Source organism: Gadus macrocephalus, chromosome 3 (assembly GCF_031168955.1).
Source record: "Gadus macrocephalus chromosome 3, ASM3116895v1".
NCBI classification, from domain to species: domain Eukaryota; kingdom Metazoa; phylum Chordata; class Actinopteri; order Gadiformes; family Gadidae; genus Gadus; species Gadus macrocephalus.
In genome coordinates, this window is record NC_082384.1 from 14,461,377 (window position 1) to 14,489,317 (window position 27,941).

Sequence of the window (27,941 nt, forward strand, 5' to 3'; positions counted from 1 at the left end):
TATCATATTTGACTGTTAAATTTTTGATTACTCTATAAATATAGTCTCTGTTGCCAGCCATTTCCTGTCTGACTGGGGCTGTGGTTTTTACTGGTCACGCTATGCTCCCTTACTTCTGTTTTCAACCAAATTTGTTGTTGCAGGCCTTCTACTTGTGTCACAACCAATCCGCCCAATAACATCTTAAGCACCAATCCCTTGGCTTACCCAACATGTTGGGGCCATTCTCCAGGCTCTCTTGTGCAATTTAAGTGTCACAAGGGAGGTCGACTCTAATCATTTACTGATTGCTGCTGTTTAACTTGAACTCCACATTTAGGGGGGCCAGAAGGGGAGGGCAAGCTTTTCCTTAAGGGGACACTATGCCCCAATGCCCAGCCCTCATAACTGCCAGTGTGTGACGTCAGATTGCAATATCCGCCTTTATATTAATTATTATTAGTTATTAGTAGTAATGTTTTTTTGTTCATTGTTTAGTATTACCGATAAGTCATTATTGGAGGACACTGTTGTGTTTGAAACTGCAAAAGCGTTCATCATGCAAGATGTTGCAGCCTAGGTCACTGTATTTACGTTAAACTCTCTCAAGTCATCACAAAATGGCATACAAATCCCAAGATACATTCTTGTGTACAAGCCCTATAGGCCCAAACAACTCAGCAAGAGAACAACTGCCGTGAGTGTCCAGTTTTGATTCAGAAGGAAAAACAAATGCTGACATAAATCAAAGCAATCAAGGCCCAAAAACCGGAACATGAAGGCACAGGGAATGATCACTCCTTTAATTTCTTAGAATATGAGGCATTTGTCAAATAGATTAAAGACAAAGTAGCAAAGTTGCCACAGAAAAATGGCAACTTTTACTGGATTTCCACAAGCAACTGATCATGCATTTCAGCTGAACCTCTTTGTCTTGCTTATTCCAAATTAGATGTTTTGTTTTTTACAGCGCTGAAGGCTGACGACTGGATTACTTACCCATCTAGTAATGTCTGCGCTCCGAGAGGATCAACGGTTCACATCAGCTGCCACTATAAATGTCCTAGAAACTCGAACATCACTCTCACAGTCAAGGACAAAAAGTGGTTTTCTCAAAGAGATGTTGATGTGAAAACAGATACAGACTATGCAGGTCGTGTTGAATACAAATGCTCCAGGCCCAGCTGTACCAGTCACATCTGTAATGCAAACTGTACCCTGAGTATCAGTGACCTGAGACAGAGTGACTCTAGTGAGTACAAGTTCAGGTTCAAAACATACCAAGTAGGTATACTGGAATATGCTGCTGGCCTTGGAGTGACGCTATCTGTGACAGGTAAACTTTCATTAATAAGGTGTCTACTGAGCATCTTATTAAAGGCACCCAGTGCAACTTTATGTAAACATTCAATGAAAAATAAACATTCAATTTCTAGTCTTTTTTACACGTAGTAAGTTTCAATAACTCCATACCATTACATATCGACATTCAATGAGCAAATATGAGACGTCGTTGTGTGGTGAGAACTGATAGAAAATCGTAAACAACAACAATCGCCGGTGGGGAGAAGCCATTTTTCCATTGACTGGAAGCCTGCTTTATTTATTGTAGGTTACAAAAAATAAAGAAAATGGCGGCATTGTTGTTGTTATCGATTTTGTATCAGTTCTCACCACACAACGACGTCTCATCTTTGCTGCTTAAATGTCGGTATGTAATGGTATGGAGTTATTGAAACTTACTACGTGTAAAAAAGACTAGAAATTGAATGTTTATTTTTAAGCCTCGAAAGTTGCACTGGGTGCCTTTAATGTGTGTGTGTGTGTGTGTGTGTGTGTGTGTGTGTGTGTGTGTGTGTGTGTGTGTGTGTGTGTGTGTGTGTGTGTGTGTGTTATTTAAATCACTTGTTTAATCAGGTTTATTTGAATCACTTGTGGAATTTGTTCTCCCACCCAGATCTCGAGGTGAAAGTGTCCTCTCCTATGCGTAACAATACTAGTTGGGTGGTCTTGGAATGTCACAGTATGTGTGGTTTAGCTGGTAACCCTACCTACATCTGGATCAGGAATGGTCAGTCAGCAGGAGAAGGAATGAAGTACCCCGGCTTTGTTTGGTCTCATTATAGCTATTCCTGTGCTGTTAAAGGGTACGAACATTTCCCCTCTCCTTCAGTGTGTAAGTCAACTCCACAATTCACTGACATCACGCCAGGGTAAAGAAATACATTTTAGATTTAGTATGAATGGATTGAAGCTGACAGTAATTTATGTAATGAATGATATATACATTTTTTCAGACGCTCCAAAGACCCCCTCAGTGATCGTGAGTCCCTCTGGTGAAATAGTGGAGGGCAGTTCATTGACTCTGAGCTGCAGCAGTGATGCCAACCCAGCAGCTGACTACACCTGGTTCAAACATGGTGACTCAATGGGACAATCAGGACAGAACTACACAATAACTAATATCACATCTGAGCTTGGCGGAAACTATTACTGCCAAGCTCATAATGCAATCGGACGTCATGATTCCACCTTTTTGTTCATTAATTGGAAAGGTAATTGTTGCTTTAAAACCACACACAAACACACGCACACACACACACACAAACACACACACACGCAAACACACACACACACATACACAGACACACACCTTTGCTGTTTCTGTGTGCCAACATTTGGCCTCTCAACATTTGTAATCAATGTTAGAATTCTGTTTTCTAGAGAGATCATCATCATCACAGACAACAGCCATAGCTGTACGGGCAGTTGCTGTCTTACTGGCCTCCATACTCCTTCTGGTTGCATTCCTCTGGATGAGGTGAGATAATGTCTCACTTCCTCCGTCGCATTCATTTAATATTCTTTCACTTCAACTGTTGCTTCTAAGTATCTCTGTTCTCTTCACTAAAAGAAAGAAGGCCTCCAGAAAAGCATCTGGAATGGGAACAGATACCGTAGATGAGGTGAGTCGCAGGAAGCCATGATTGAATAAGGCCACCCTGATGCCACATTACAAGACCACTTGAGAAACTTCAATTTTTTTCCTTGGCAAGTCCTTAGGAGAGTCCAATAGAAGAGTCTGTACATCTCAGTGCTCAAGGATCACCAGCTTTATCAGAGTCCTGCTTTTCATTGGACCCCTGTCCTCTTTATCATAATGTGGTAATCTGAGAACATAAACCTCACTTCAATTCATTATCAGTCTCTGATTTAAGAATCACAAATGGACAGGGGCAATTCTAGGTTCTGACTTTTGGGGGGGCTGAACCCCAGGAAGCCACAGGGGCCTATGAAGTAAATAAAGTCCTGTCCAAAAAAAAGTTATTCCACAACCTTTATATCTATCTTAATTACTATGCTGTTGTATATCTAAGCCAATAGCTGGCAGTGTCAGCTAAAAATGCAGTTCTGAACCACTAAAGTGATGAAAGGAAAAAAGACTGTTTGGATGAAGGAATAATCCATGGATGTGAACTGTACAAACAAATTTGAGGTATATAAAATTTCCTTTGTGTAAGTTTCACTCAAAAATGACCATATTTTCCCTTTTTTTTTATTTACACAGTTACTGAAACACATTGGTTAAACATGTACTAGATCAATAATATGGGAAACATGCAACTTTTTCGGGAGCACTAAATTATGTCACCTCAGTTTCATGGACCAATACAATATTATAAATTGTATCAACATACATGTTTATTAATGTATGTTTATGCAAAAAAATCAACAAGTACAACATGTACTAGCCTAATCCTATGATTTACAGACCACTATTTCGGGAGCACTAAACTATGTTGTCTCACTTTCAGGGACTAATAAATTTTTATAAATCTTCTGATGCAAAAGAATCTTGTTCTGCTGCAAAAAAAAAGAGTGCTTATTTTCAGTAAAAAAACAATAAGCTGGCATTATTTTATCAGCTGAGGGCGTTTTCATTGCCAACGTGAGCTAATCAACAAGTAGGCCTAAAACATGTTCTAGAACAGTGATTCTCAATAATTTTCTGCCATTCCCCCCCTAGGCGCCCTCCCTGTATTGAAATAGCCTACTATTGAGAACCTGTTAATATTTATTTATTTCGATCAGTAAAATTAGCGGAGATAACATCTGCAACAACTTAAAACTATTTCCAACTTCAGTTTATTAACTCAATTTGTAATATTTAAACAAGACTGCTAAGTCTGTGTGAATCTCAAAACAGAGAAACAAGAGCCAATGATTCACTGGGGTTTGCATTTAATTAAAAATATTTTTAAACAGTAAACATTGGTCACTTGTAAGCTTCATCAGCTTATTCCCTTTCAAAAAAAATATTTTTTGTTGAACATGTGGTACTTGTTGATTAGCTCAGTTGTTATGGCAATGAATACGCCCTCAGCTGATAAAATAATACCTTCTTTTTTTTTCAACTGAAAATTAGCACCCATGTCAACTTTTTATGCTCCTTACACCTTAATCATGCTACGCAGCATTACAAGCCCCTGCCGACTAAAACATGAAGAAATTCAAGAGGAAGCATAGATAGAATCGCCTTGTGGTCAACTGTCATTTAATACATCTCACAGATTATGTCAAGGTTTTAAAATGAATATTATTATTATTACCTGGTAATGTTATTACACAGCTGGAAATCGTGGATTTTCTGATAAAGACTAGCTAGCCTTTTTGACAGACAAAACAGCAGAAACTATGTTAGGTGCGCTCGTGCTGCATTTTTGGTTTTGTCAAACAGGAGACTCCCACCCACAAATCAGAGGTTAGAGATTCCTGCAGGAAGGTTGCCCTCGATTTCACTACCCCATTTGAGCCTGTTCATTAGTCTAAAACATCCATTCTCTCATTGCTTGTGTAAAAAAAAAAAGAGGTTGAATATGAGATTTGAGGACGAAACGATAGGTCGGGCTAAGGCAAGTTTTGGGTGGGCTTGAGCCCACCCAAAAGAGGTCTAGCTTCGCCATTGTAAGTGATGTTTGCTAATAGGGTGAGATCAATGTGGGATCTAGAGAGACTTCTGCAAAAGAGCAGAATGAAAAGATGGGTGTAATGATGTCTATTCTTGTTTTAAAGAAGTAAATTAATACTTTGTTGAATTGTCAAGGAAGGAGTCTTGAAGTGAAGCCTACTTAATGGTGTTACCACTAGTCAGCACCGGGGGCCTCTAATTGAACTAGAAATACATGCCTTTAAATAGTCTTCTCAAAATGTATTTTCCTGTCCTCTCTCCCATTCAGCCACTTCCTGATCCTGTGTATGAGAACGTCTTAGCTCTGACCAATCTCTCAGCTCCTGCAGCACAGAGAGAACCAACGGAGGGAACTCGCTGTGTGGCTGGCTCCTGTGTCCATTCAGATCAGATCTAGGAGGACCTTTACTCTGTGATCAAGGTCTAAAGACCCAATGCTGTCCCTGAGTAAGCTTCTCTTGGTATTTCCCATATCCCCTTCCATGTCTTCTTTTCAGGGACCGCGATCTGACAGAGACAGAAGGAACCTCTGAGTTGTACAAAACCATCAAATAACACCCTTGACTTTGAACCTGTGACGGCAGCAGGATTTAGGAGGATAAAGAATAACTTATTCAGTTTAAACAGGACAATACGCTGGCTGATCGTTTGCTGAATATACCTAAATGTGCTGGCAAATGCGGATGAAAATACATTAGATTAAGTGCATTACACACAAATACAGATTGTATTTAACAGTGTTACCAGATTGTATCAAATGTAGTTTAGTCTGAACTGGGTTCGGAAAACCATCACATCCACAGGTTTACCACCAATGTGGCTCATTGCGTTGAAATATCATCCACCATCTGGGCTCCATCCTTGTAAAATGTGTTTGGCTGTATGAAGCTAAACCAACTCAAACTAATGAGATGATAAGACAGGTGACTGAGCTGCTGTAAATATTTGTAATACAGTGATCAGAAGCCATGTTGGCTATGTGTAATGTCATAAAACCGTAACTGATTGTTACTTTAACTTTGTATTAAAATTTGAGTTTGCATGAATCAATAACTGCAGTGTGGCTTTTGGTCATTTGGATATCTTACTTGATGTGATAATTTACAGTGGCTTACAGAAAAAATGCTTCCATGGTTTTATTCGAGAGTTGGCAAGATGTTAGAAGCAAAGCAGGGGGTGAATGCTAACAAGTCAGAGTCCTCTCCCTGAGTGTGTGCGGGGATGGCTCTGTTGCTGTCGGATAGCTCAAATGATTACGTCCCATGTCCTTTCCTAACCTCTTTTCCTTGGCCTCATCGGACATGAGGTGAGGAAAAGGTAGAGGAAAGATGTGAAGGAGAATTCATCAAGCACTTAGCTTGATGAATTCTGGGTGCAAGGGGAATCCGACCGTACTTACACTGGGCTACGTCAATATACGATGGCAAATCTAATAGACGGGGTTCGCCATGATGCAACTACAACACGAGTCTGATCAGGTAGGGGTGCATGACCAGCCATCTACCACACACACCATTTTCCACCCCTTTTGGTCTTTAAGTGTTGCACAAAGAAAGGAAATAGCTATTACGCCTTGGTCTACGAAGCTCCGATACATGAGGTACATTTTAGATAGCCACAACTGGTCAATAAGCAGCTGTACAGGCACCATGAAGTACATCTGTTATAGTCGACCTTACACCTAGCATGTTTATACTCTAATCATGCATTGAATAATGCTTCCTGCAAGGGACAATGCTGCAATGCTACGCTTTGATATCTTAAAATGTAAACTCAAAGTTGATGAATGATGAGCAGGCTTCTTCACAACCACATCATGATACGGCCATATGTCTTCTGTTTAGCACACACCAGCATCGGGCCGGTGTGTCAGTCGGTGGTGGCAGGCTGTATTAAGTTTTTGGTTGCCATAAAATTGCCAGCATTAGCCCACTTCAGCCAGCATGCTGTCGTTGATGTTAGTGATGTTAGTCGGGGCAAGCTGCGAGCCCTTTCACTAGTGTTCATGTCGGCTGAGCCACGGTGAATCCCTCCTGCTTTCACTTCAGAGTCAACCCGTGCTTGGATTTGCAAAAGGGGGGAAATCTGTATAGAGAGAGATTACCATGTGCTTCTTTAACCCACTTAAATATTGAAGACAGCCTACTTGGTATGATAAGCACTTGTTAAATGACATATTAGAAGCGTATTGCCATTCAATTGGGTTCATTGTATTTGTTGGATTTATTGGATTTATAGATTAATCCAATTCACTCTACATTACTTTTTTGGGTTTTATTGTAACGAGAATCCATTAATCCAATTCACTCACCATTTATTTAAGTATGTGTTTACTGTGGTCATTTAGTTGTGTTCACTGCACAGCCTTTTCACATGGGTTCCCTGCCAGGTGAATACAATTCATTCCTTTCCATTGCCGGTTTAGAAGAGTCATTGTATTTGGTTCACTGTATCGTCTTTTCATTTGGGTTCACCGCAGTGTACACTTAACCCAGTTCACTCCACATTGACGTCACTGGGTTCGCTGCACACTGTTTCATTTGGGCTCCCTGCACAGTCCCCAGGATCACTGTACAGCCTGGACCGGGCCGTCAGCTGTCTGCCCTGGACGGTGGGCAGGCCGCGGCCGTCGCGGCCGTAGCAGGACCCCACGCTCTTCTGGGTGCTGCGGTGGCGGTGCAGGGTGCTGCGGAGGCTGGTGTCCGCCCGGGACAGGGTGCACATGCTGGCAGGGCGTCCCGGGCCGAGGCGCGTGCTGCGCAGCTCCAGCTCGTCGTAGCTCCCGGACTCACGCACGCACGGGCAGCAGCGGAACACGTGCTTGAAGCCCGCCCGGAACCTGGACCCTCCACACACACACACGCACGCACGCACGCACGCATGCATGCACACACACACACACACACACACACACATGTACACATACAAACACACACACACACGTAAATACACGCACATAAACATGTACAGAAGCACACATGTACACACACACACACACGCAAGCACACAAACACACGCACACACAATATCCAGGTTATTGAATAATTGCTAGAATCTTCAAGGGGAGTGTGTGTGTGTGTGTGTGTGTGTGCGCGTGTGTGTGAATACAAGGGTTTCTCAAGGGAGAGAGAGAGGGAGCCCACCTGCTGTTGAGGCAGCAGTAGATGATGGGGTTGTACATGGTGGAGCTCATGGCCAGCCACATCACCGACAGGTACACCTGCTGGATGTACTTCCAGCGGGTCAGTGGCTTGGACAGGCCCGTCACGATGAAGTACACGTGATAGGGCAGCCAGCAGAGGGCAAAGGTCACCACCACAATGATCATCATCTTCACCACCTGAAGAGAAGATGAGAGAGAAATGGCAGGGAAAGCTAGGTCAGAGTCAATATACTTCTCTTTGCATTGTGTGTGGTCATTCTTGACTTTTCCTACTCCCTTATGTATATTTTAAAAGATCAAAAGAATATGAAAAAATACCACCACTGATATTATAGACTATCAAATGCATCATTGTTCCAAATTATTACAATAATAATACCATTTATAGGAGGGTGTGCGAGAGACTCAGAGACAACACGGAGGAGCCAAAGACTGAGCCCTGGCATGAGGCAGACGGTGAGATCATGGACAGAAACACATCAAACCTTTTGAGGGATGGGTAAACACAGAGGCATTGCAGAGGGATTAGATAGGAACATTATACTGAGTCCAGCAGTCTGGGGACTGATCCATCTGTTGGTAGGTCCCGGTCCACTCCACAAAAATCTCCCGATTTACTTAAAGGTATGATATGCAAAATAATGGGTTTGAAAGGGGCTCTGAAACACACACTTTCATGTAGAAGCTAACTTTAAAGCTAAAGCGATTGGTTAATAGCCCCAAATCTGCAGCAGTGTAGGGACGAAGCTTTTCCAGTGAGCCTTGCTGTTTAAGGGCGCGTGTCCACATTGCGTTTTTCGCGGCAAGAAAACCACTGGCAGGGAGCTGGGGAACAAAGCGCTTGTGCAATGAGAGAAAAAAACGGTGCACGCAGGTTTTGTTTCTATGAGAACATAACACCAGTATAACTGTCGCGTAGTTTCCTATTTGTTATCTCTATTTGACACATTCCGTTCCGCATATACGGACACAGGAAGAACAAGTTTCCCCACCATTTTCGGTATGGATATTTTTCGACTAAAAGCGCCCTGAAAAAAGACGCTGGCTGCAGTGTTTTTCTCAGGGCTGCCCACACGTCTGTAAAGGGTCTCTTCTCATTGGGAACACTTTAAAATGAAAAACAATTGACAAATTAGCTTTTTATGATTTATATTTGACATATCATAAGGTTTATTGTTTACAGGGATGACGAGCCCGCCCCCACTAATGTATGATTGGTTGCGGCAGGGAGCGGCTGCACAAAAAAGCTGCATGCTGCTGCATACGCTCTGTCCTCCTTGGGAACAGTTGAAAAACCCTTTGTTGAGACGGTCGTAGCGGGCCGGACCCACCATACGCGTGGTCTTGAGTTAGGAAACACGCGTCCCATTCACTTTGTATCAGACGCAATATCACGTGGGGCAATGCATTGAGGGTATACTAGTGTGCGGGCGGGCCGAACGGACTTCATTTCCTGGTTTTAAGCACATCCATAAACGACTTGGTGAACTCCAACAAGCAGCAACTAGAGAGGGTCTGGTTGATGCTGCTCATTGTCACGCGTTTAGTTGGGCCGGGCTGTACGTTTGGAGGGAGTAGGGAGAGGGAGGGTCAAGGAGCACATTTAGACTAAAGCTAGATGGAATTGCGTGAACCTAAAAAGTAAAAACATTAAAAAATATATATCTTTAACCTTGTGGAGAGGTCAAACCGTTGACCAGTACCTAAACGCTGTTGCTGCTAAACCTTAAACATCCCACACCAACCATTGTGTGGAGGCTTCGTCATCGAATACAGGGTGGCAGCAATACAAACACAAGAACCAACAAGAGAGGCTGAAAGGTCATGGATGATGCAGCAGACGCAGTGGTGTCTTCGGAGGGGGGGGGGGGGGGGGAAGCATCCCTGGGTCGACCGCTTTATCAGGACACACCAGTGGGAAGGAGGGGGGGGGGGGGGAAGCATCCCTGGGTCGACCGCTTTATCAGGACACACTGCAGGTGGGAAGGAGGGGGGGGGGGGGGAAGCATCCCTGGGTCGACCGCTTTATCAGGACACACTGCAGGTGGGAAGGAGGGGGGGGGGGGAAGCATCCCTGGGTCGACCGCTTTATCAGGACACTGCAGGTGGGAAGGGGGGGTGGGGGGGGAAGCATCCCTGGGTCGACCGCTTTATCAGGACACTGCAGGCGGGAAGGGGGGGTGGGGGGGGGGTATTTGAGGACAAAGCTCTGACGACACACTTCCTGAAGGAGCCGCTAGCGCTTTCATTCATATCTCTAAACCAGGACCTAAGTATGTAAACGTCTTCTCAATAAAATCATGAGGGCCAATAAAGATGGTCCATCTTTAAACCACCCGGCCGAAAGGTTCTGGATTCAAACCCCATTCTCTAACCTGTAGGCGTCCTTGCGTAAATTGCCCTAATCCCTACCTGGTCATTAATGAAGTTAATCTTTAGAAAAAAGTCATGCTAAATGACTAAAGAAAAAGAGTACCTAGGCTATGTGGGCATGTGCTTCATTGATAATTGTGGTTCCTAGATTTATTCATTACTTCTTTCAAAATGTTGTCTGGGTTAATTCTATAAAGCACTTTGAAATAAATGTTCTTGCCTGAAAGGTGCTTTATTAATAAAGTTTACATCGACGTAGGATTGTCGAATAATGGTTGTTTTCAAGTGATTGGATAAAGAAAACAATATAACCGTTATTAATATCCAAATTTCTGACCTTTATTATGTGACATTTTAATCTCACAAAAAAAGTGAGATTGGTATTCGGGCTGATTCAGTCAATTCGACTGTATTCCCTCTTGGTAATCCTGCATCCGGCTACATAGATGTTTGTCGTTTAAACTGAGCTGGCCTTAATCCCTGTGTTTCAGCGGCCCGGTCACTCAGTGTGTGTGAGGGAGCATGCTGAGGCGTCCGACAGCCTACTGGCATGCATGCAGCGGTCACATGCCTATATGTCTCCATTACCTCATTAGCCTCTCATAACATAAGTATCACTAAAACCACGCAGCTATAAATGGTAAAGGCTACTGCGTGTTTGTGTGTGTGTGTGTGTGTGTGTGTGTGTGTGTGTGTGTGTGTGTGTGTGTGTGTGTGTCCGTGTGTGTGTGTGTGTGTGTGTGTGTGTGTGTGTGTGTGTGTGTGTGTGTGTGTGTGTGTGTGTGTGTGTGTGTGTGTGTGTGTGTGTGTGTGTGTGTCCGTGTGTTTTGGGTGTGTGTGTGGGAATTACAACTGAATCACAGAAGCAAATTCACACACAGCCACATACACACACACATACACACACACACACACCAATGCAGATACACATACACACATGCATATACACACACACACACACACACACACGTACACATGCACGCCCGCACAGTTCACAGTTTGCCATTCACAGATTAGGCATTGATCTTGGACTAGGAATTAGTGCATGTTGTATTATGTTATTATTAAACATGGCCCCCTCACAGACACACACGTTAACATACATTTGCAGGTAAACACGCCCCCTCCAACACACACACATACACTGGGAGTGCGAAGGAAAGATAGAGACAAAAATACAGAAACATTTCTTCAATATATTTTCCATGGTTGTGATCCGAGGAGTTCCCTGGGACCTCCCCTCCCCACAGGGTGACCCCCACGATGGTGTAGGTGATACCCATCACCACTAGGGGCAGCACATACACCAACACGATCACTATGATGTGGTACCTGCAAGAGAGGGATATTTGCTCAATTATTACAACCGCTATGTTGAAGGAAGTGCAAATTCTAATGTTTAATAATCTATGATGTATATAATGTGTTATGTGTGTTTGCGTTTATGAGTTTGTGTGTGTGTGTGTGTGTGTGTGTGTGTGTGTGTGTGTGTGTGTGTGTGTGTGTGTGTGTGTGTGTGTGTGTGTGTGTGTGTGTGTGTGTGTGTGTGTGTGTGTGTGTGTGTGTGTGTGTGCGCGCTTGCTCATGTGTGTGTGTTAGTGTGTGTTTTTGCATGTGTAGGTTCATGTGTGTGCCTGCTCGTGTGTGTGTGTGTGTGTGTGTGTGTGTGTGTGTGTGTGTGTGTGTGTGTGTGTGTGTGTGTGTGTGTGTGTGTGTGTGTGTGTGTGTGTGTGTGTGTGCGAGCGCTCACATGAAGGCGTCGTCCTGCTTGCGCGGCCAGGCGATGTAGCAGAGCGTGCGCCGCGGAACGCTGAGCACCTTTGAGAAGTAGCAGACGGGAAAGGCCAGCACCACCGCCAGTCCCCAGATACTCACGATCACCGCCTTTGTGGCCATCGCCGACATACGCGGCGTCAGCGGGTGGATGATGGCCATGTACCTGCGTCGGAGAGAGGCCCAAAGAGTCTAGAGATAGTCGAGGCGCATGGGCAAAAAAGGAGCCTCAAAGGCGCAGTTAAAGCAGTGTGTGTGCCCGCAAAAGTGAGCAGTTTAGCTTATTCCTGGTCGTATTCATGATCTTGTTGAAAACAGGTTGACAACAGGATCACTTAATCAAATCAAATTATTAATTGAAAACAATTAAACTAAATGGATCCTGTTGTTTAAATATATTAAAATAGTAGTACAATAAATATATCCAACAAAGTGAAGAGAGGACATTAGATGACAATTATTGAATTCGACATTAGTAAAAAGTCAAGTATTAGTAAAAAGTCAAGGTTTGATATACTTAGTAGGCCTATATCAAACCCATCGCCGCCCTGATCCTTACCGGTCCATGGCGATGGCCGTCATGGAGTAGATGCTGGCGAACACGGCGGCGACGGGGAAGAAGTTGTGGAACCTGCAGTACGCCTCTCCAAAGTACCACTCGCCTTGCACCGCGTAGATAAAGTTGATCAACGTGTTGAACGCGGCCATCGAAGCGTCGGCAAAAGCCAAGTTCAGCAGGAAGTAGTTGGTGACTGTTCTCATCCGCCTGTGCGCCAACACGATCCAAATGACGATTAGGTTGCCAAGGATCGCAACAGCCAGGACGGAGCTGTACGCCACGGACCACAGCGCGATGCGCCACGCCGGTTGAACGAACGGATTGGTCCAATTTCGTGTCGTGTTGGACATGTTGTGAACAGCAGCCATGCCGCAGTGTCAGCGGTCAGATCATTTGGGTTAAAGTAGCCTACTGATGATGAACAGGCGCTGCATCCCACTTTGTCTCCAACCAATTCACCACTGCAGACGACCGTGATTTAATCTAAGAGAGAGTGTGCTCTTGAGCAGGTCAAAGCTGGTTCACTGCGTTTGGAGACATCGAGGGGGAAAAGTGAGGTGCTATGTTGTTAATCCAATCGAAACAGCTCTCAATATCATCCCACCTCCCACCTCCCCCCGCCACAGAAGCCCGCATGCAATTGCGCACAACTCCATGGTCCCCGTTAACTCCCCGATTTCCCTAAACAGAATAAAAATAAGCGGGTACACTCAAACTACTTATCAAACCAACAGTTGGAAAAAAGATTTTTCTTCAGAGCCAAAAGGTTACTCGTGTCTTCTTTCAGTCGCGTGCGTTACGAAAGATGGGCCACCCTTCCATAGTGGGTCGCCAGAACTAAATTTAATGACATGGCTAGTGACCAAATAAATCGTTCTAATAGTATAGGCCTACTATTATGCTTTGATTATTTGACAACAAATACAGCGTAATCCGGGTAAACTCAGAGCGACGCAGATAACATTCCCAGGCTCCCAAAGGAAACCCAGCCTCTCTTTTTTTGAACTCATGAGGGCCTACTGTAATAGCTGAGGTACTTAATAATTTAATAAACAACAGGTGTTTGTATTAAACACAGAGGATCAGCACTGGGAAAGGCATTACATTCAGGTGAGCTATGGTGGTGAGAGGAAAACATTTAATTCATAATTCAATGCCATCGTGCTAAAGGACAAAACTAGAACAAAGGTCCTAGCTTCGATCCCCTATGGTCATGTAGTCTACCATAAGCATCCTTGAGCAAGACGCCCTAACCCCTACCTGCTCCATAATGAGATTCATCATTAGGGAAGCACTGCTGAATATATCCTTATAAAATAGTAGTAGTAGAAGGAAAGAGCATTTTACAGCCAGTATAGTTAAGCCTGTACATCTCAAGAAATAAACAGTTACAAATTTTAAAGATGAAGTCGATATATGAAATGATCATGATAATAATTGTTTTATTTTTCTCAGCTTTGAAGCAAAGGGACAATTCACACAGAGACACACACACACACAGAGACACACACACACACACACACACACACACACACACACACATACTGACAAGGAAACACACATACACGAGCACACACACATACATACGGGAAAAGGCCACCAGAAGGTCATAAAGTCACCTCCCTCTCAGCGTGATATCATTATCCCTTCAGAACCGCCCAAAAATAAATGTCATCCTTAAAAAATCATTCCCCACACAACCTGCATCACCTCATACACCAGATGTGAGCCACCAGCGCCACCATCGATATCTCAATTGGCAGAATCAAAATACCCATCGCCTCGATCTACAACCTCAAGGGAGAAGTTGTGTCAAAAAGTCCCACTGTATGAGCCTGATGGTCCGATCTGCTGTTGGATTCAATGTTTTGCACGGACGTCTACGTAAGCAGATGTTGCATAAAGCAAATCAACATAAATGCTATATGGTTTGTTAAAATGGATGACCAACCTCTCTCTTTCAGATCAATTTAAGCCATTTTACTACCACCATCTCCATAGAAATGTGAGTTTAATGACAAACCACAACTGTATACGACAACTCAAATCTATATTTGGGTCCACCTCCAGGCTAAATCATCTTTTGCAGAAGAGAAAACCAACCAGCCATGTTGTTTGTGGCTGGTTGGTTTACAGATGAGGTCCTCAGGGTTCAACATGGAAAATATGTCTTAGGTGAGAGAGGCATCGCATTGCAGTGGGTTGTTTAGGAAATAGTACAGCCAGTTATTATGCGATATATAACTCAACAAGTTGTGGTGAGAAGCATGGGGGTGAGAGGGGTATTTACAAGAGCAAGGATGGTCTGTGCTAAGATACGAGCGGAGTTCGTATGAAACTGTGTTCTGTGGTGTCATCCCATGTGGACGACGGATGGGTTGGAGCCGAGTATAGCAGTTGGCCAGTATGGTGAGGAATCAAAATACTGTACTCCTATTTAAAAATGTTTTGTATGAAACGTATAATTTAGCAATACATGCAAAGAATGTGTAAACAGGTGTGTGCCTGCCATGTGGCTGTATTGTGTGTCCCGTCTCACGTTGGACTCCATCTTAAGCATAGCCTTCAGCAAGTATGAAAGCTAATGCTCACATTACCTGTAAATCAGCACACATGCTATCTTAATGAGTTGTCTGAAAGTTGCTTGACACTGAATGTCCTGGAAGACATGGCCACCAGGGGGAGCCAGAGGAGATGTGGGACCTGGATCTCCGAGGACCTCGGAGGGGCCAGAGGTGGGAGGTGGATGTAAAGCAGCAGGAGGCAGGGGTTGACAAGGGGTGGGGAGATGGAGGAGATAGGGGGGGGGGGGGGGTTGAGACGGTGATCGTGTAGCACAGTAAAAATATATGAAGACCCTGAGCTATGTTTACAAACGTGGCTCTCAAACACATTCTCTTCTCTCCCTTCAGCTTAGGATAATAAGGAAGACATTCCCATTCAGTTTGACTGGAAACAGCAGCAGGGTTGGTGTGTGGGGAGGGGGGCGTGATATAGAATCGTCAGTATGTGGTTGAAATTTGATCTGGGAGCAGAAGAGAGAGCAAGAAAAACATGATGGGGTGTGGAGGAGGACGGAGAGGGGGGAACACACATAGCAGAGAGAGGGGGAAAAAACATGCAGGAACAGGGCTGTGTTTACGAACAGGAACAGCAAGGAGGGAGGGGGGGGGGGAGTCAGCGAGAGAGTTCAAAGGTTAGGTGAGAAAGAATAGGGCACACGCGCTCCGACTCAGAGCACTCCCAGAGCGTCTCACTCCAGGAGAGGTAAGACTGCCAGCCCCTTGAGCGCTTTCTTATCACCTTGGATTATGCTGCTATTTATACTGCCTAAGACGTAGCTCACTTTGGTTATTTCATGATATGGTTGAATAATGCTATGGACTGTGTGACCATATAGTTAACTTTAGTTATATCGTGATATCGAATGAAGTTATAGTTCCATGCGATACATGGTCTGTTCACATGAAGCTGATTTTATGCAAAGTGTGTGACCACAACTCTAGTTATTTTTGTTCTATAGTTATATAGTGCGTGTGTGGGTGATGGTTTGTTTCGGTAGGCCTGAGTTAGTCTGACTGGCCCCTGGGCTGGATAGCGCTGTATATACCTGTTGTGTATTTATTCATCAGGGCACACAGGTTAAACCGGCCTTCACCGCACACACGCGCCACAAGACGGAGGGCGTTTGTGTGGTCTGTGGTGTGTGGTGTGTGGCGAGTGTGTTGTGTGTGGGGCGTATTTAGCAACACCTGCTCTGAATGCAAAATCCTAGCAATGCGCCAATAAACTGGCTTCATGCATGACATCTACCCTTGTCTTTTTCGTCAGGGTAGCCCATCAATGCCAAACAGGTGGCAGGGTGTACTGCCACCCCTATCTAGTCACTGCGGGAGAATTATACTGCTATATACTATACTACAACTACACTCTTTAGAAGAATGGAAAGAAGCATACACACACGTGCACGCATGTGAAAACGCACACAGACCGGGTGGGAGGGTTTGTTGCGGTAGACCAGGGATGTCATGTCACATTGCAGTTGTGTACTGCTGTGGCGGGTTTGTCGCAAGATCTGTAGAGATTCTGGGTGACACCGTCTATTTACTATTTAGACATTGAGCAGACTTACAGTGAGTTCATCAAGGAGAAGGTTGTGGATAGGGCCTATTGGACTAAGGGCATCAAGAATGCATGCAGTTGGACTGCAGACATTGGGGGTTCAAAACCCGGAGCAAACAATCCCGAACAACCTAACCACAAGAAAATGTCATTGGAGTGTCCGCCTCTCTGAAAAGAGAATGTACAGCTTTAATTACCGTAATTGAATTAGGGTGGCCTGCTATAGCCTGCTTGATCCCACTCCCACACAGCTTGGCAATCTGCTTTAACCTTCAAGCGAATTGTAGTGTATAACTTGTAATGGGCGGAGCAAACAACTGATCTCTCTTCAGTCTCATAGGTAATCATTGGCAAAAAAAACTGATTAAACCAACATTGTTTAATGAGTAGCCTGTCCAGGCTTATCAGCCATGTGGTGCTACAGGACCCGTTTCTATTTGACTAAGATATCTTGGCTAATCTGTCACGGTTAGCGGGTGGCAGGCATGACCCAATCGCAGACAGTTCAGGTAAAAGGATAATTAACTCAAAAGGCAAGGAACACGGGTGACGCGGGGAACAAAGGTAACACACAGGACACAACTCACCACAAACTAAAATGATCCGACAAGGAACAAAGGAAAGACAAGGGCTTAAATAGCCTACCAAACACACACAGGGCACGCAACGAGTAACAGCTGAAACACATTAGGGGAGGGAGCTGTAATCACACAGGAGGGAAACCTGACATGGGGAGAAACAAGACCGATACCAAAGTAAAACAGGTAACACACCAAAACAAGACAAGGAAACCGACAGACCATGACAGACCAAGACAGACCATGACAGTGCCCCCCTCCCCCCTCAAGGATCGACTACCAGGCGACCCACGACATGCAAAAAATGAAAAGAAAGTAAAATCCAAATAGGGTGGGTGGAGGGGAGCCAGGAGGAGCGAACAAAAAAAAAATGGACTGGGGAAAGCGGCGGTGGGCTCGAGAATGCTGGGCTTGAGCGGGCTCGGGACCCGGAAGCGTTAATTGGGAACTCGGGACTGGACTCCGGGGCCCCGGTCTGCTTTAGGGGACACAGGGAAACCTGGGAATTCTAGGGCTGGGACCTGGGGCCTCATGTACTAAGGTTGCGTACGCACAAAAACGTGGCGTACGTCCTTTTCCACGCTCACGTTCAGATGTACAAAACGTGAAATGATCGTAAAAATGTGCGGTCCCCACGCCAGCTCCAGAGCTGTCGTACGCACGTTTCTACAGCTATTGTTCCTTTGGCGACACTTAGAGGTGACGCTGGGAAACTGGGAAAAAATGTGAAAACAATGACTCAGAGTGATTTGCACATCAGAGACACACTAATGAACAATTAACACACCTTGCAATTATATGGGTGGCTATAAAAGCATGCGCAATGGATGAAGAAAATTGTTTTAAAAATGGCTGCGTTAGCGTTGTTAGAGGACATCGCAAATGGTCAAATCCGAAGGGAACGTATATATATATAGGGAACGCGAGGACTTACTAGCAAATGATGATGATTGGCTCATGAGCCGATTTCGTTTCCCCAGGCCAGTATTACTGGAGCTGTGCGCAGAGCTGCGGCCGGCCCTATTGCGCCACACAGCCAGGAGCCAGGGGTTGTCCGTGCGTGCCCACACAGGTGCTGACCACGCTGGGGTTCCTGGCAACAGGGGCCTTCCAGCGGGAGCTGGCCGATCGGTCAGGAGTGTGCCAGTCCACCCTGAGCCGAGCCATGCCAGCTGTGTGGGACGGAATCATCATATGAGATTAATATGAGTCCAGACCGGCCTCATATGCATTAATGCATTAATATGAGATAATTAATGCATTCAAAGCCGAGCCACGCCGCCTTGCCCTGTGAATTCAGTTGCAGCGCAAATATAGCAGCAAATAAGTTACATTCTTAACCCAGCAGCGGTGTTGTTCAGATACTGATTAAATGGGTTTGTTAACCATGAGTACCATAATAGTATGGCTCCATGAGTATGCGCACACGTTCTATGTGTTCTTCATCTCTGGGCACTGCGTCCCTTTATGTTTTGCAGCGGTTGCATTTGTTCTCTGTTAAAATACATGGTTAATGTATTATTTTGGAGTTAATACATTTGGGAAAAAAAAACAGGAACACCACTAGTTTCTGGCTACGCCACTGGTGTCACCGATCAAAGCGGCCACTCTCAAATCGAAGGGGGAGAGTTCCCCCACTCCCGTCCCCCCTCCTGTTGCGGTCACGCTTCGGCGGTGGGCAGAAACCCTCCGCTTCACCTCCACCTTGAGGTCTGACCACTTTTTTTTAATTTCAGAGTGTGTGCGCTGCTGAGACCCCACTGCATTGACGGCCTCGCAAACACGCTCCCACTCACTTCTCTTTTGTTTTGCATTTATCCCTGTTGACAGGGTTCCAAATAGCATATGCTTGCGCATTTCTACCTCGTGGAGCAAAATCTCGAGCTCGGACTCCGTGAAGTTTCGTTTTTTGCCTCTGTTCATGGTGCCAGGTGATCGGATTAAGAGGTGAATCTCAGGTCCAGAGGCCTATTTAAATGAAATTGCATATTTAAATGAGGGCGTGGACAGATAAATGTGAACCGGATAGCACTCCAAACTCACCACCCCCAATCTGATAGTCCGTAAGGCACCGTCCAACCCTGGCCTTGAAGCGACAGCGCTGCACGTACGCCCCAACACAGCCTCCAACAAAAGAGCGTCGCTGGGTCCAATGATGGTCGGATCATTCTGTCACGGTTAGCGGGTGGCAGGCAGGTAGGACCCAATCGCAGACGGTTCAGGTAAAAGGATAATTTATTAACTCAAAAGGCAAGGAACACGGGTGACACGGGTGACACAGGGAACACAGGGAACACGGGGAACACACAGGACAGAACTCAACACAAACTAAAATGATCCGACAAGGAACAACGGAAAGACAAGGGCTTAAATACCAAACACACACAGGGCACGCAACGAGTAACAGCTGAAACACATTAGAGGAGGGAGCAGTAATCACACAGGAGGGAAACAAGACAAGGAAACCGACAGACCATGACATAATCATTTCTTTAAAAGCTTGTATTTGATTTACTTAGACAGGAAATACACATATTATTAAAACGTGGTTACATTCTCTGGTCACCTTGTTTTCCTCCAGACTGTGCTTCATTTTAAATGTCTCTCACAATATGTATAGATTTGATTTTGTCACAATGTCTCTTATTTAATTATTATTAATACTATTGTGTTTTTGATGTGTACGCTTTCATTTCCACTCGGGATGAGAAAAGACTCTCTCTTCCCTCTGGTTCTCGTGTGCCATTCCTTTCGTCTTTCCCCCACAGATGGATCACTTAGGGTTCAAACCCCTGTCCAGGGTGGCCGTCTGCGGTGGCACCCATGGCAATGAGATGAGTGGGGTGTACCTCTTGAAGGAGCTGCAGGTGTCCCAGCCGGAGAGGGTCAGGTCGTTCTCGCTGAGCACCCTGCTGGTGAACCCGCGGGCCGTGGACGCGTGCAGGAGATACACAGAGAAGGACATGAACCGCTGCTTCACCGACGCCCTGCTCAGGTAAATAATGTCTTTCATCACGCAATAACATTCCCTCCGTCCTAATGATAATAGAATGGGACGAGTTGTGCAGAGCTATCTTGTAAACAGCGTTATGTAAACGCTTGTTTGTTGTCCTCCCAAACCACGAATATTCACTGCAACGTACATTTATATAATATTAACAATAGTGTCGAAAAATGGGTTTCGAACCGAGAACCTTTCAGCTGGGAGTCCCAACCCCCCACACAGCTACTCGACAACCTGCCCCTGTGCTTGAGATGCTTCTCAAGCTTCTTTTTAATTCTGATGTCTGCAGTGCCCCGACAACGGCGACCACCCCGTACGAGGTGACGCGGGCCCAGGAGGTGAACGGCCAGCTTGGGCCGAAGGGCAGCGAGAAGGCCGTAGATCTGATCTGTGATCTGCACAACACCACCGCCAACATGGGCCTCTGCATCATAACTCACGTCTCCGATTGGCTCGGCCTGCACCTCTTCAAGTACTTGCAGGTAAGTGCAGCGCCATATGCTCTCCTTCTCAGAAACTTAAAGGGGCCCTATTTTACCGCCAGGCGTGAGAGGGATAAGTCTGCCCTGCCCTGTGACAAAATGACATCACAGGGGGGAGGTTCCACCTAGATGTATGATGGATAGATTTGCCTACCAGTTGAAACAGTCAACAGGGTAGCCTGGTAGACTGATCTAGCCTACATCTGGATGGACACTCCCACTTGTGATGTCACTATGTCACAGGGCCTCTATGTCTCCTTTCTGCTGAAGCTATTCACGAACTTAAAATAATACAAAAATTAGGATGTTTCTCAATAGTACAATAGGTCCAGTTGGAATATCCAATATATATTAAATATATAATATTTTATTTTTAATATGAAAATAAATTATAAATAAATCATTGAGCCAACTCAAGTCATTAGGAGGTTGTAAAACACCCTATGAAGAAACAATGTAATGCAATCTATTCTATTCTTGTGTTGTGTTCAAGGAGAAAATAACATCAGCCCCCGTGAGGTTAATTCTATTAAAGAGCCCCTTCTCAGAGGTGTACTCCTTGGAATCCGTGAGCAAACATGGCTTCAGTAAGTGTTTGTTTTTCACTCTTTAACCAACTAGCCTTTGTCGTTGTCCCGGGGACCCTGGAGGGGTAGTGATGCATGACGGTTGACCTCATGGTGGCTTTTCTTAGATTTCTGCTTATTTCTAAACTGTTCGTATTGAGGCTCTGCGTTGGGTATTTTTTCGTTGTAATAAGTAATTCTTGAAGTGTAAAATCAAGGCAACTTGGCAGATTAGATAAGAGGGTCGATAAATAGTTTATTAAAGGATGTAATGCAGCAAGGTACAGAATCAGGTAGAATAGTCTTAGTATACGTATACGTCTCCAGACGTGCTCCCTGGCTGTCGATCCCTCTTCTCACCACCAAAGGTTTCAGGTGAGTGTTATAGGAAAGAAAACGTGAATAACAAAAAAACATAAGCAGTCTCTCCCTTGATAAGGAATATGGCCCTGGCTATGTCCCAGATGGAATGGTTGGTTCGTCCTGGTAGGGACATAAACAAATGGAGGATGGTTGGAAATAAAACCTTGTATCGGTTGGATAGGCACTGGCCTGTCCCCGCACTAAGTAATGTGAACACAGAGAGACACTCTTTAACACCACCATTCTACACTCTTTAACACTTCTCTACAGCGTTAGAGGTGGGACCCCAGCCTCAAGGGGTCCTACGGGCCGACATCTACAACCTGATGAGAGAGGGGGTGAACCGTGCCCTGGAGTGGGTTGAGAGTTTCAACTCGGGTACGCCAAGGATCGCACACACCCGACACAAACTGATGCGCTTTCAATTTTCATTGCCAAAGGTCTCTCAAAGGTCAAACCCAGTACCTTTTTGGCTGGGAATGGGTACACCCTTGTCACTCAATGTGTTGATAAATAAGTAAGGGGATTGCCTTAAAAAGACACACTTTTTATGTGTTGATGTGCTATGTTGGACATCTTTAGGGACTGTGTTTGAAGGGGGCGAGGTTGAAGCATACTTTGACGTGGATAAGAAAGACTATCCCAGAGATCCCAAGACCCAAGAGCTGACTGCTGCCATCCATCCCCAACTACAGGTACTTTGTATATACTATATATACCCCCTTGGGTGTATATATATATATATATATATATATAAACACTAACATACATGTAGTATTGACATACACACTAATATATTTAGTCACAATGACACGTATGCAGAATGGACAACACTAGTTTCAATGTTGTAGCCTGTACTTTGAATCATAACTACCTAAACGTCTGTAATTCATTTTTCACGTTTACTTTGTGCCTACGCATATTGTGTGTATCAATATATTTTCGACATAAACATATTTTTTGGACTTTACTCTATCTTTACTTTATCTCTTCTGAATTATTGCTCATCTTATACATGATGGATAATAACCGCGTCTTGACCTCTCTCTCAATGCTCCTTTCTCCACAGGACAACGACTTCTGCCTGCTGAAGCCCGGAGACCCGGCGTTCATGTCCCTCTCTGGCGAGACCATCTGCTACGAGGGAGAAGCGCTGTACCCTTTCTTCGTGAACGAAGGAGCCTACTATGAGCAGAACACAGCCTTCAAGCTGGCGCAGAGGGAGACCCTGCTCTTACCGGCCGTCAGTGTGAAGAAGCCACAATAACAGAGAACTTTAAAACCACAACTGATTGTTGAGGAGACTATTCATCTATATAATCATATATATTTATACATATATAATAGATTTGAATAATCATAGATTTTTATAACAATCTGTCTTAATTATAATGAGAATTAAAATAAGGTTTATTTAGGAGAGAAACTCGTAGAAGCGAGGGCCAATGTGTTCAGTAATCTCTGAACTACCAGAACCACAAGGAGTGGCTCCTCTTCCACGGAGCCCAACATGTTGCACCGCCTTGTTTCTACAGAAGCCCACAGCGGATCAAGAGAACCGTCTGTTCTTTTCTACTGTTTATCTAAATACAGCATATACAGGTATCTACGGACCTCTACTGTTTAGTATCTCCACTATATATCTGTATAGATATACAGATATATAGATGGATAGATTAGCAACCTTAATGCTAGATGCCACTCAATCCTAGACACTGCACCTTTTAAAGAGATGTTTTAAGAAACAATATTGCTCATTGTCAAAAGTTTTCACACAATGAATTGTATTCTTTAACTTCTTTATTTTTAAAATTTCTTATAAAGAACTATTTCTGAAGAGAAACAACAGAGCACCATTGGTCTTTCTGCTACATTAGATTGAGTCAAGCAAGTCAACAATAGGGGTTGGTTTACACAGCTGCAAACAAGTAGGATTTGGCCAGATATAGGGTTCACTAAAGGGACCTTATGCACAACCCTAGTAAAATGCAATAGTCGTGTGATACAATAACGTCCCCATTTGATTCCATGGGATTGGAACTCCTACCTTCATTTATTAAACCTTTGTTGTATCCTCCACAAAATACTGTGTAAGAAAAGGACCAACACAGACCCTTTCACGCAAAGCTTATAAAGGAAAGTAATAAAACGGTGAAAGTGAATAGAATAACTACAAAGAAAGTGACATTAAAGTACCCTGTACAAAGGAATAAATAGTAAGGTCAAATCAGACTAGTAGGTGTGGGCATGTATTATTACTGACTGGCAGGATAGAACGTGTGCCATGGTTTCCACCTGGTAGAGTTGAAACAGCAAGACAGGAGCATCCTGCCTCACAGCTCAGCTACCAGGATAGGTTCATAACACACAAAATACTAAGTGGCAGCTTTGCTTTTGGCGGAACTTTCTGAGCCCAAACTCTTACAAAAGTTCTGCAGCCCTTACTTGGTGGAACCTAAGCTGCTATTGTAAATAGTTTAAGTTATTTTAGTGTGCATAAATGAGTCCTGACATCCTATGAAATGTTTATCTTTAATCGTGCGTTACATTTACAACTACAGTTCCTTGAGCAAACTTGTTAACCCATTTTAAAAGCTTAACCATAGAGTAAAAAGGGGCAAAAAGTGTCACTTTTCATGAATAGTCTCTAAAGAATGATGAAAGATAAGAAAAATGAATATTTTTTCATTTTATTTAATGCGCTATCAACACTCAATTATTATCTGTTAAAAACGTACAAAATACAGAGGACTGAGGTTGAAGCTGCATTGAAGCCTATGGTTTCTAAGACAAGTACCAGATTTTTATAAGTCACTTTAGCTCACAAATGTATCCATTTAACATCAACATAAACATCTGTAAATATGGACAATGGGGGCAAGAGAGTGGTTATATTTCAGTGAAGACACTCCAAAAAGGACACAAATGAGGTTACAAGATTAAAGGCAAAGTAATGGCATGCATGGTGACAGCAGCTGAAATCAGGGATTATCAACTAATCAAAACTAAAATCATGCAAATAAGCAGCAGCATGTCACTTAAGAGAGGTTAAATAGTTGATACAAATGTTCTTCTACGAAACAAAGGTCAATGTGGTGAATGCTAGCAACAGCAACGCCAACAAAGGCAACAGAAATAAAACTCCTTTTTACAAATGGCAGACAGCTATAAAAATAAAATTGCACGATCAAAGTGAAGTATTTTTTAGTATGTGCTTCGGGAAAGGAATGTGTTATGATGTTAGCGAAACAAAAAACAAGCAAGACACTTGTGCTTTGACACTGGAAGCATCTGTGTTTCAGTAACTCATCCGCGTGTGTGATGATTATCTAACTATCTCTGTGGCCACCAAGAAGTAAGATCATTGGCTATAGACTTCTAGGGTGCAACGATCAGAATGCTGAATTAGGAGTTTGGTTGAAGGCTGAACAGTTAAAAAAAAAAGATGTGTGAAATAGCAGACAAAATAAATCTGCTCCACAAAAAAACGCTTTGAATCTAGTCCCATGTCAATCAATGACATGGGCCTGCGAAGAGCACACACATGCTTTTTTTTTTTAGGGCTGGGGTCACAATGTCGCGCTCTCCAACCAACGCTCATTGATTACACGGGAGTGGATTGAAAGCATTTTTTTGCGCTTTCATCCAAAGTGATTACCATTTTCTTTTTACCCTGAAGATTATCGGGAAAACCCACGTTAACCCACAGACTTGGGTTAACGTGTGGTTTCCCTGCCTACCGGCGGTAGAGCTGGCGGAGCTCGTCCCTAGGCCACGCGGTACGCCGTCATGCGGGTGTAGCTTTTGCGGTGGCTGCGCGCGGCCCACAAGAAGAGGGCGGCCGCCATCATCTGCAGTGGGGCGGAGATGAGTGCCAGGTACAGAGACCAGCCCAGCGCGCCCTCCGCAGCCTCAGACGGTGACGCGTTGTGGGGCAGGAGGTCCACGCCCACGAGGAAACAGCACACCGTGCCCAGCGAACACAGACCTGGAGGGGGAGAGGAGAGGCGGGGGAGGGAGGGAGGGAGGGGGGAGAGGAGGGAGAGCAGGAAGGGGGGGAAGAGAGTGGGAAGCGGGAGAGAGTGGGGCAAGAAAAGGAGAGGGGTGGGAGTGAGGGAGAGAGTGGGTGAAAGAGGAAGGAGGAGAAGTAGAAGGAGGGACAGAGAGAGAGACATTACAATAACATTATTCAAAAGCAAAAGGGACACAAAAAAAGGAGAGAATTTAGATTTCTGCCCAATCGGGGCACTCTACTCTCATTTTTGCCTGTCAAAGGTATGCAAACAGCGTTGTCATTGCGCCACCACAGGTGTGTCAATGCAACACTTTTAAATGGTGTAGGGTAGAAGGGGTTGATTATTGGGGTTGATTATTTAAAAAACTCTTTCGCTCTCCTCTTAACCCTAAAATCCTCTTTGACAGCAGCTTTAACGACACAAATGTCCCCCTCACCTGCCAGGAGATGGAGAACTCCTACACCCAGAGTTGGGGTGATACTGCGGCAGAGGCAGGCACACACACCCACCAGGCCGCTCAGGAACACCAGTGCAACAGACACCAGGGGCAGCAGGAACTGGCCCCTCCACATGTCTGCACACACATAGACAGCACCGGGTTACATCCCGTAGCCAAGTGGACTGTCACTCAAATAGACCGTACCCCAGCAGAATGGACCATCACACAAATGTCATTTAAAATAAAATTCTGGTTGGAAAACACTTGGAAGGACAATAACAATACAAGAGTTACAAAATGTGAAATAATGCAACTAAGAAAATATATAGAAGACAAATATATTTAATAAATGTAAACATTTGACGCCAGCTGGATAGGTAGACCACAACAGTTTGAGTTCAGTTAGGTAAAGGGAGGTGGAAACAGAAAAAAGCTCACAGGTCCTGAACAGATCCTCCCCACTGGTCTCGTTCCCAGGTTCTCTGTACTTTGAAGCAAACTGCTGGGGAAGAGTGAAACTCACACACTGACTCGCCATTTTAGGATCTGGAAGAAAACAAGCAGCATAAACTCAACCAGGGTTGCCATGTTCGAATGAATAACACATTCTTCTGAGGTTACATACATGTTACAAAACTACAAAAAAAAGACCACATACTTGGTTCTTTATACCAGTGTGTCTCACTGGGCACCATGATGCACCTCCACCACAGACCTAGAGTTCCATTCAGTCGAAACATAGTTTCACTGTAGTTCTTCTCGTTGAAGTCCCCATTGATGAAGTCCTTGACCAGTTCTGAGGTATTGGCTGCATTGTTCGAGGGGGCAGGTCGGATGCGGTACTGATACCAGTGTTGCGTTCCCACGGCCACAGAGAGGTACACCGTGGCCAAAAGGCTCAACACGGAGCCGATGACCAGGGCTGTGGCGTACCGGTTATCAACCATGTTTTCACTGATATTATTACTAATAATAAGAATGAACTGATAGTTTAACAGGGTAGAAGGACAATATACGTCCTTCAATAGCACATTCGAATCAGCATATTAGAAACAGCAATCTTGTGTCTTTAATGTCCTCTAGCATCGATCCACCGACAAACCAGCATCGTTTGTAACCTTAAAACAGAATAATGAAAGAACAAGTTAAGAATACGTAACCTCTATTTAAATCAACATTTAATAAGAGGCGATATTGATTGCTTATAATGTTAGCTCCCAGCGATAATACTGGACTTTAATTAATATGGCTCACTTTAGCTAGCATGTTAGTTGGATGTAAGCGCTTACATCCAATTGACATGCTATATAAGGGAACTAACATCCCTTGTATAGCATTACATATCGTATGTAAAACATATTTGATATAAAGGACACAACTTCACCTGTGTTTATTAGCCTGTGCTTTTCTTCTTCTGTGGCGCAATCAGAGCGCGGAAGTGAGGAGGGCGTGCTCAGGGCTACCCCTACTGGAGGGATAGATAGATCGGTTACTTCGTGAAAGTGAAAGAATGGTGATATTAAGATGATATAAAATTATTTCCGATAAAGTTTAT

At 44.3% G+C, this 27,941-nt stretch overlaps 4 protein-coding genes across 7 annotated transcripts in view; 2 read left to right on the plus strand and 2 right to left on the minus strand.

The window, feature by feature from the left end:
* Positions 1-6,001, plus strand: part of LOC132454252 (carcinoembryonic antigen-related cell adhesion molecule 6-like) — a 14,741-nt gene extending 8,740 nt beyond the window's left edge. The window contains exons 3-8 of one of the 4 annotated variants that reach the window (XM_060047493.1): positions 932-1,315; positions 1,937-2,155; positions 2,277-2,534; positions 2,704-2,800; positions 2,894-2,945; positions 5,217-6,001. In XM_060047493.1, coding sequence (XP_059903476.1) covers positions 932-1,315; positions 1,937-2,155; positions 2,277-2,534; positions 2,704-2,800; positions 2,894-2,945; positions 5,217-5,345 — 1,139 coding nt within the window. In that variant the 3' untranslated portion in view covers positions 5,346-6,001. The remainder of the gene's footprint in view (positions 1-931; positions 1,316-1,936; positions 2,156-2,276; positions 2,535-2,703; positions 2,801-2,893; positions 2,946-5,216) is intronic. The other 3 variants (XM_060047496.1, XM_060047495.1, XM_060047494.1) reach the window with 3 other exon arrangements.
* A 1,248-nt stretch (positions 6,002-7,249) lies between these two features.
* LOC132454266 (neuromedin-K receptor-like) lies at positions 7,250-15,482 on the minus strand. The gene is made up of 6 exons (XM_060047522.1): positions 12,817-15,482; positions 12,235-12,423; positions 11,670-11,816; positions 11,602-11,608; positions 8,092-8,288; positions 7,250-7,787 (listed from the first exon to the last, which is right to left on the minus strand). The coding sequence occupies exons 1-6, from the start codon at positions 13,182-13,184 to the stop codon at positions 7,445-7,447; spliced, it is 1,251 nt and encodes a 416-aa protein (XP_059903505.1). The 5' UTR covers positions 13,185-15,482; the 3' UTR covers positions 7,250-7,444.
* Positions 15,483-15,946: 464 nt separating this feature from the next.
* Positions 15,947-23,777, plus strand: LOC132454262 (N-acyl-aromatic-L-amino acid amidohydrolase (carboxylate-forming) A-like). The gene is made up of 7 exons (XM_060047516.1): positions 15,947-16,083; positions 20,285-20,511; positions 20,810-21,002; positions 21,496-21,589; positions 22,202-22,309; positions 22,514-22,626; positions 23,001-23,777. Exons 2-7 carry the CDS (start codon positions 20,285-20,287, stop codon positions 23,196-23,198), a joined length of 933 nt encoding a protein of 310 aa, XP_059903499.1. The 5' UTR covers positions 15,947-16,083; the 3' UTR covers positions 23,199-23,777.
* Positions 23,778-24,607: 830 nt separating this feature from the next.
* Positions 24,608-27,912, minus strand: LOC132454265 (claudin domain-containing protein 1-like). Its single transcript, XM_060047521.1, has 5 exons — positions 27,771-27,912; positions 27,045-27,504; positions 26,825-26,932; positions 26,384-26,521; positions 24,608-25,919 (listed from the first exon to the last, which is right to left on the minus strand). Exons 2-5 carry the CDS (start codon positions 27,331-27,333, stop codon positions 25,699-25,701), a joined length of 756 nt encoding a protein of 251 aa, XP_059903504.1. The 5' UTR covers positions 27,334-27,504; positions 27,771-27,912; the 3' UTR covers positions 24,608-25,698.
* Between the last annotated feature and the right edge of the window lie 29 nt (positions 27,913-27,941).

Coding starts and splice junctions, on each gene's coding strand:
- LOC132454265 (XM_060047521.1), bottom strand. CDS start 27,333: ATGGTTGATAACCGGTACGCCACAGCCCTGGTCATCGGCTCCGTGTTG. Junction 26,933..27,044: donor ACACTGGTATAAAGAACCAA/GTATGTGGTCTT, acceptor GTTTTCTTCCAG/ATCCTAAAATGGCGAGTCAG. Junction 26,522..26,824: donor GGAGGATCTGTTCAGGACCT/GTGAGCTTTTTT, acceptor ATGTGTGTGCAG/ACATGTGGAGGGGCCAGTTC.
- LOC132454266 (XM_060047522.1), bottom strand. CDS start 13,184: ATGGCTGCTGTTCACAACATGTCCAACACGACACGAAATTGGACCAAT. Junction 11,817..12,234: donor AAGCAGGACGACGCCTTCAT/GTGAGCGCTCGC, acceptor CCTCTCTTGCAG/GTACCACATCATAGTGATCG. Junction 7,788..8,091: donor TACTGCTGCCTCAACAGCAG/GTGGGCTCCCTC, acceptor TGGAGGGTCCAG/GTTCCGGGCGGGCTTCAAGC.
- LOC132454262 (XM_060047516.1), top strand. CDS start 20,285: ATGGATCACTTAGGGTTCAAACCCCTGTCCAGGGTGGCCGTCTGCGGT. Junction 20,512..20,809: donor TTCACCGACGCCCTGCTCAG/GTAAATAATGTC, acceptor TGATGTCTGCAG/TGCCCCGACAACGGCGACCA. Junction 22,627..23,000: donor CCATCCATCCCCAACTACAG/GTACTTTGTATA, acceptor CTTTCTCCACAG/GACAACGACTTCTGCCTGCT.